The 8,890-nt window shown below is 37.0% G+C and overlaps 1 protein-coding gene across 1 annotated transcript; it reads right to left on the reverse strand.

The window, feature by feature from the left end:
* Window positions 1-1,095: 1,095 nt before the first annotated feature.
* Window positions 1,096-8,727, reverse strand: LOC125231565 (UBA-like domain-containing protein 1). Its single transcript, XM_048137021.1, has 4 exons — window positions 8,508-8,727; window positions 6,082-6,156; window positions 2,993-3,235; window positions 1,096-2,282 (listed from the first exon to the last, which is right to left on the reverse strand). Exons 1-4 carry the CDS (start codon window positions 8,616-8,618, stop codon window positions 2,256-2,258), a joined length of 456 nt encoding a protein of 151 aa, XP_047992978.1. The 5' UTR covers window positions 8,619-8,727; the 3' UTR covers window positions 1,096-2,255.
* Window positions 8,728-8,890: the final 163 nt, after the last annotated feature.

The raw sequence follows: 8,890 nt of genomic DNA on the forward strand, positions 1-8,890 counted from the left end.
TTCTGCCATCTTGTGGCTTACATTGGAAACATAAACTATGTGTGGCTTTCCTGTTCAGATGGGTCGGTATGGCTGAAATGAAAATAAGGGTGTCTTCACCAGATATTTCTTCAGAAATTCGACCTCAATGCTTCTCGCATAGGGACCTTTTCGGTTTAGGATGCCATATTTATACTTTGCACCTAAATAGAAAGCTCTTGTGCTGCCCCCTGCAGTTCATAAATGCCCTGGCCCGCTCCGCCTGGGAAAGGGAATGCCGCAACCATGCGGGCCTGGGCTGAGTCTAGAATTGTACGATGTATCTAACCCCCCCACCCCCCCCTTTCTTTGTACAAAGCTGGATCAGCCCTTGTACGTAACTTGGACACCTACTATGTTTGGACAGTGTACCATCATACTAACAACCGGCTGCTAAGACAGCCGCGGCAATATATTTGTTTCCCACCCCGTTCTGAAGTTTGAGTTCCGACACGAGACAACTCTGCGCGTACAAAATATAGCTCAAATTTTGGAACAATGATGTTTAGTTTAAGGCTCCAAATTTGAATCAAGAGCGCAGTGCGCAGTTCACACACCTGTACCACATCTTAGTTTGGGCTCCACGATACAGGTTTGCCTAGCGCAGGGACCAATACCATGCCATGTTACGGAAACTACTGTTTTGTTGTACATCATACTTAATAATACATATTCTTCATTCAAGTGGCTATTGAGGTTGATAGGTTAATAATGACGTTCCATAGTGACTTTTGAGGTCATAATCTCATAATGAACAAGATTTATTGTGGGACCAATGCTGAAATAGCAAAAAAGAATTGTCTGTTTTATACATTACGACTGTCATGTCATGATGCCGCTCATTTCTATGAAACAGTAAAATTTTTTCGCGATTTAAGCATTGGTTCCATAATAAAAGTTGTTCATTTAATGACCATAATCTCAAAAGTCACTATGCAAAGTTTTATGGTTGGTCCTTTTAATTTCACCTGTATAACTAATGCAATATGGTACCTAATCACACTTGGCGCATAAGGACCAGGCCTGGTAAGCCACACATAAGGCGTTTTGGAACTGGAAAACAAGTAAAACTTCATGTTACATAGGTACCTTTTATAATCGATAAAAGAAAATATTGATAATCTTAGATTTTTTTACACTCATGATGTCCAGCACATTGACTAATTTAGAATGGATCTTATAAACATAAGACATCAAATTATATGAATTAACAGGAAGTACCTATTTTATTATAAGATCTGTTTCAAAGCTATGATCTAAAACATTTACAAGTATAACTACGTTACGTAGTATAGTATATTATACAATCGCCAAAAACGAATATTAATTGAGCATAACAATTTGAAATTAGAAGTCAAAGATGAACTGATAAGGTAACCTATCTGTAATGTTAAATTTATTATCAATATGTAAAATTGTAATGAATGCATATAAATTGCTAATAAGAAACCTAAAATTGTACAGGCTACCTATAACCTAAAATTGTACAATGCTACTTATAAAATTATTTCAAATCTGAGAATTATGCAGATATCTTTAACTGTGAAGGTGGTTGTAAGCGAGTATTAACATCCCAGTTTCTCATATTGCATTGTTGTCGAGTACAGCGTTCAGTATTGTCTTTGCGAAATGCGTCTAATCCTTAGGGCCCATTCAGACGGTACGAGAACTTTACTAGCATACGAGTTTTATTACATTGCGGTATTTGATGGCTGTGCTGACTTGTATGTAACCTCAACAGCCCGCAATGTAACTAAAATCGCATGCGAGTTCGCAAGCCGTCTAAACCAGGCCTTACATTCTGTTGTATCCAATGTTTCCTAAACAGCGATTACACTTGTGTAAAAATGTTCGACAGTATAACACTTACCAAATAAAATATTAACATTGATTTCAAACGTTTTACCTATTATACAGTCATAATTAATTATAATATGATTTCATATATTGTACAATACCAAAATATTAGGATCACAGGTATAAATTTTGATTACCAAAAACTGTAACACAATATTAAATAGGATGTTCTTGTGCATATTGTTTCTGAAACAACTGTATATAATAAAGATACAATATTTTATAATATATTTAACATGATTGACTACAACACCCCGATGGCGCGAGCGCACCGCAGCAGGAAGTCTCGTAAAGTAAACATTTCGTACACAATTCCACAGCTCACAATGCGCACCATTAGAAAAATAAATTATAGATGCTCCTAAACTACTACTTTCAATTTATCTTGGCATGTGTTCACTGCAGACCTGAAACATACACAATATCAATTAAACGGGTTGTCTTTACATTGAGAGTGACATGAATTGGAACCCTAATTAGTTAAACCATAGGTATTGTTCCTTTATGCAGAGAGTAGTACACACTCTTCTGCTTAAAACGCCTTCGTAAGTAAACGGGAACAAGCCGCTTATAATTCAACTTTACAGTCCTATTAATACGGTTCAAAACCATGAAGAGCCTATTTTGGAGTTTATTTGTAACTGTAGCCCAGAGGTTGCAGCTTTGCTTACAGACTTACGTGGATCGTCCGACATTCGAGCACCGGCTAATTTTTTCACTTTGTCATAATACTGACTGGATAGGGACTGATGAAATCCAAAAATGTTTATAAATCGAAATGGGAGTCTATATAAAGGTAAATCGGAAAGCGAGGCACGAAGAGGGATTCCGTCACAAATGTAACAATGATGTGATGTGAAATTTAAAAGTACCTACAACCTGAAATGAGGAAATGCTAATGTAGGTTTTTTTAGAATGCACTCTGCGAATCCTGCATGTCTTTGTCTAATAGCACCCTAGGGGGCCATTTACGGGGTGTGAGAACTCGCATGCGGGTATCATTACATTGCGTTATTTCATCGGTAGGCTAAATCGACATAACGTCAATGGTTCGCAATGTAATAAGATATAGTATGCGAGCTCGCGTCGTCCAAATCAGCGTACAGCTATCACTTACTGCGGTGGAGCAGGAGAGTGGTGCATAATTGTTCTGCGAGTTGGGTGATCCGGGGAACGCGTTCATCTGCATCTGCACCTGCGGCGGCGGCGGGTGCGTGGCGAGCGGCGACACGGGCGGCGCGGCGCCGGGGCCGGGGCCGGCGCCGGCCGGGCTGCCCGTCGTGGACAGCCGCGAGAACGCGGCCAGCGCGTCGGGGAAGTTGGGCGGCGTCGCCGGCGTGTTGCACGGCGTCATCAGTTGCTGGAATGGGTGATGTTTCATTTATAGTTTGATTCAGCAGTGGCAGCACTATCGGTTGCATTGTAACCCTGTCTCAAATAAGTATATTTTGAAGCTCGGAAGTGTCTTATTTCCAACCCTGACAGATATAATCATCATACTTTCGGCTAGGGCCTTATGCTAGCCCTAGCACCAGTAGCACCCAAAATAATGGAAAACCTGTGAACAGTGTGAACCAAGAATACCAGAGGGGTTACCCTCATCTGGCAGAATCATTTTGGTCCGAAATACATTTCGCATAACATGTTTCGCAGAAACACTTTCGGTCGAATGGTAATTTTGTATAAAAAATTGTTGGCATTATTACCACTACCACGCTTACGATACAAATGGCAGCATAATGAAATTAATGAATTGCAGAACATTACTTTCGTCGACTTTTGTTTAGCATAGTTTTATGTACCATAATAATCGTATAGCATAGGTACTACATATTACAAGAGTAGAGTTAATTTCTACTGGCAGAAAATAGCGTTCTAAGATACATTTTCTTTAGAAAGAAACAAGCCCTACCATATTTGCTACAGCATAATCGGATTGCTAGGTAATTTGCGTCCCCAACACACCCGACTCGCTATGAAAAAGGGAATACAATCCCAGAATCACCGTTAGGTACGACGACGAGCGAAGCGAGGAGTGTTAGGTATCTTGCATCCCCACCCAACACATCCGACTCTCTATCAAAAAGGAAATAAGAAGAAGAAGGACAACTGTATGCCGCCTAATATTATCTGCGAAAGTACTATTCGTATGGAAGACTAATTATGCTCATCAACATTATGCCAACATAAGATTCGGCATTATAAAAATCTGCGAAATCATTTATGCCAGACGTGACTTCTGCCAAGAACACAGACCAACCCCTATAGACATCTAGTACAAGACGACTCGCTGTGGCCAGCCTTCCTAGTATTTGCACTGATATAAGCGCGGGCGCTCGCCGTGCCCGATCAGTATCGACCAAGTAACAGACCCGAAAGCAGCGCGTGTTTTTCGCACAAAAAAATTGGAAAAGGGTATTTTGATGCCTTAAAGATGTCCACCTGTAGTGTGAAATGGTGTGGAAAGGTAACAAGAAGCTCAAATTTAAAAACAGACGGCATTACATTCCACAAATAAGTCATATTTATAATTTATTCAGAGCCGGCATAGGTCAACTTACATTGGCCACTTACGCGTCAGTAGAGGGACAGTCATACTTCTGTCCCTTTTCATCTGGCGCGACTGCCCGCCGTCCTTGAAACGGCCAATCACAGCGCGCTTAACACATTCCCCGCCCGCTCCTCGCACCCCAAACACTGGTGACTCGTATCGCGAACCAAATATGACAAGACTGCCACTCTATAGGAGGTTCTCTGTGGCCAAGAATTATTATACGAATAAAAAATATGCGAAAAACGTTTCTGCAAGACATTAATGAACCATACCAGAGGCAATCCCACTAAAAATGGGGATTTGGCATACTATATTCTTTTATCTTCTTTTTTTATGAATCTTTAATTCAATTGAATTAATTGTCCCCAAGTTTAGCTGAGAGATATATTGTAACAAGAGCTAGAGCAGTGAACTATGTCAATTACATAGATAAGGCAGTGAAATAAAAGTTGTATCAACTTTGTTTACTAACAACTACGTTCTGATTGAAAAAAAAACAAGTCAGTGAATAATAAACCTATTTTTAAACCATAGGTAAATATGACCTACTTGTGTTTATCTTAAATAGTTTTTTAATAGGTATCATGAAACCCTCTAATTTATCTAATATCCTCTAAGTATCTGAAAAACCAGAATGGCATACATTTTTTGAATGCCTTGATGTTGAAGACAGTTTAAAGGTTTAATTTTAAATACATAATAACATACACCGTGTTTTTTTTTGTTTTACGTTAAATTCGATACGTCGTTAGGTTCGTTATCAGGAACCATCTTGTATATCACTTTTAGTTAAATTGGGCAAAAATTTTTTTCATCATTTTCATACATAAATAATAATAATAAAATAATAATAAATAAATATTATAGGACATTCTTACACAGATTGACTGAGGCCCACGGTAAGCTCAAGAAGGCTTATGTTGTGGGTACTCAGACAACGATATATATAATATATAAATACTTATATACATAGAAAACATCCATGACTCAGGAAAAAATATCTGTGCTCATCACACAAATAAATGCCCTTACCGGGATTCGAACCCACATACATACATAATAAAAATAAATGAATTAATTAGTGTGACCCTTAAGAATAATATTCAAATTAGTGTCAAGTGATTGACGGCACATGTCAAAACAAATAACATAACGAAGTGGTAAAGGCTGTCACACACGTGTTAAGTAATTATTTTTACTTTTTAATAACTAACCGAAACCGAAAGAGTTAAGACGCTAGTTTCTTAGATAAATAAATAAATAAAATAAATAAATAAATAAATATTATAGGACATTCTTACACAGATTGACTGAGGCCCACGGTAAGCTCAAGAAGGCTTGTGTTGTGGGTACTCAGACAAAGATATATATAATATATAAATACTTATATACATAGAAAACATCCATGACTCAGGAACAAATATCTGTGCTCATCACACAAATAAATGCCCTTACCGGGATTCGAACCCGGGACCGCGGCGCAGCAGGCAGAGTCACTACCGACTGCGCCAGACCGGTCGTCATGGAATAAATTAATTGTATTTGGTCTAAAGAGCCTTCCCCTACGGTGAACGGAATTTAATAAAAACAGGGTGTATGTATGCTGTATGCTATAGAGCCTCATGCATATACTACAAGTAAGATGTGTATACCTGACGAAAAGGTGCAGCAACACCATTTGCCCCAGCTGGTATTGCAACCTCTTGGAAGAATATTGATAGTGCCGTCTGTAAGAAAAACAATCAAAATCAGTATGCATAACTTGCAAAATCATTGAAGTCTGATATTCTAGTGTACTGAAATTGTAGAGATGGTTGGATGAACCAAAACATGGAATTGATTAGTGCAAAATAGAGTAAGGTACAACAGGGCATCTTGACTGGGGGGCAATTATAGCTAATCCATTTTTTCCATTATTACACTATGATGTTGAGTTCTACATGTATCCACTGAACACACCTACCATATACAACTGATTGACACTATATTTAATAATGCAAACATTGTAAAACATGGAAAAAATGGACCAGTTACATTTGCCCCCCAGTCGAGATTTGCCCTGCTGTACCTTAGAGAATATTGGGGAGGCCTTTGCCAAAGGGCACACAGAATCAAACTATAGATTTAACCCCTTAGGGCCACTTGCACCAACGAAAATGGAGCATGCATTATCAATATATGCATTTTATACGGGAGCCCACTAACCCTGAGTTAAGTGGTTGGTGTAAATCAAAATATCACCGAACACTCTTGAACACTCTCGTTTAAAACAAAAAAAAAGTCAAAAGTCCTCACTCCTCACCACGACATTGGCAGAATCCACCTGGCTTAAAATAGCGAGGAGTAAAAGCCATTCTTTAAAAAAAAAGTGGTTGGTGCAAGTGGGCCTAATTCATAAAAAACTGATTAGTTAAAAAGTTTATCCTTTTCTGTCATGTTGACTTATGTATTTGCCAGAAAGGAACAAAACAGTTTTTAACTAATCAGATCAGTAACTTTGTTTATGACAAGGAGGTTAGTATTACTTAGTTACACGGTGAAAATTTAATCGGTAAGCAGGAACCAATTTCTGTTATTCAGTAATTGACGGCGATCACATTTATGTGGCACTTACATGGAATTAAGGTTTTTTTTTACATATCTAATTTAACAAATTTAATTTAATTTTCATTGAAATTTATTGTCACCCTACCAGCCTTGTAGTTTTAAAGAGTTCAAAACCTCTTTCTCGAGTAAATCATAGCTAAAAATCCATAGACTAATGGAAATAAGCTGTCAATATGTCATTGTCAACTTCATAAAGCTGACACGTCTGCCGGCCTAGCCGAAATGACAATTGTTGCTGCAAAACGCCGCGTCGATCCAATCACAGTCTGGCTCTGTCGCACCAATACAGAAGAGCGATAGAGATAGCTAGCTACGATATCTATATTATTGTAAGCGTTTGTGCAATTGGCTACATAACCTGGTCTGTCAAATTCGAATTTGCTGCCAATGCGATGGCTCTTGACATGCACTAATTCCCTTTAATAAATGTAGGGTGTCCATGTCTATTAATTTTAATGATATAATTAACTGTTTATTAATTAGATTGTGAAGTAAATTCCATGAGACCTTATGCATTGAATTATATTTATGTTAATAATTGATATTTTTCAACTTCTGATTAAATTTCACCATGCATAAACATGTTTTTCTGGAAAAAGGCTACAAATAAATAAATACAAAACTCTATGTACACTTACTACGTATTTTTAATTACTTTTTCTATTTTTTGTCAATGAATAATTTGAAATAAACATCGTTTTTAATATTTTTATATATAATTTATTGTTTTATGATGAATGTTATCCCTCGGCACTAAGCAGGAACAGGATATAAATCATGACCTTGTTAAAATTGTACAATTAATTTTATTGAGAGCACTACTACAATGAAGAACTGTAACAACAACAACAATACTTTTATTTATATGTAATTGATTGTTGTGTTGTGTATGTACTTGAAAACAAATGTAAGCAAAGTAGCTAATACTTCTTTTATGTTAGTTTTACTACTTGCTTACAAGTATAAGTATGATCTTTTGTGTTAACTCATGCTTAAATGTAGTGTACTCCAATGTTTTTAACCTACAAAGATGATAAATAAGGAAGAACCTGTATTTTACAAATATGACCTCGAAATTGTTATTAATGGACTAGTGAAAAATATTGAGAGTTTAATTTTGGTTCAAAGAAAGCCATACATAAAATAAGACTAATGATAAACATTTGCTGATTTGTTATCAAACATAACATTGTCAGTCGCCATGAATACACCTACCTACATACCTATTATTGCGTATCATTTCATTCATCAACATAATTATATACAGATTGAGTAATGCAGGTGTGATTAGAGGAATTTTCCTATTGGGTTAATGCTCTATTTTTACTATTAAGTGAATCGCAAAAATAAACAATCAAGGCGATACCATTAATACATCTATATCAAATCAAGGCTATTGCAAAACACTTCGTCAAATTATGTAGCAGCCATTTCATGATTACTGTTTGTTTACATATACTAGGAAATTTACCTCAAATTGCCAATGTGCCGCTTGAAGTAGTTGTTTTGCTTGTTCTCGGGCACATCCTGCTGCTAAAACGAATTGATTTATCATAACTTGCTCACGTAAAGCTGAATCCATTGTACTAAAAATCAAATAATAAGTCCACCACAGCCGGAGTAGGAAATAAATAGTAAGTAAATGATGTCAATTTCTGTTGTACTATGAGCAAGTGTGTAGGCGTACTATTTGAAATACTTGGCGCTAGTGAGACAATTAAACTGAGGTAGTGTAAAAGAGAAATCCGATTAGTTCTATTTTTCGCCACTTTTCCGCAGCATAGACTGGCATAGACTAAACAAGGAATAAGAAATGTCATTAATAATAATAAAACGGATGCGTTTTAGCACAAA

Source organism: Leguminivora glycinivorella, chromosome 12 (genome assembly GCF_023078275.1).
Source record: "Leguminivora glycinivorella isolate SPB_JAAS2020 chromosome 12, LegGlyc_1.1, whole genome shotgun sequence".
Lineage (NCBI taxonomy): Eukaryota > Metazoa > Arthropoda > Insecta > Lepidoptera > Tortricidae > Leguminivora > Leguminivora glycinivorella.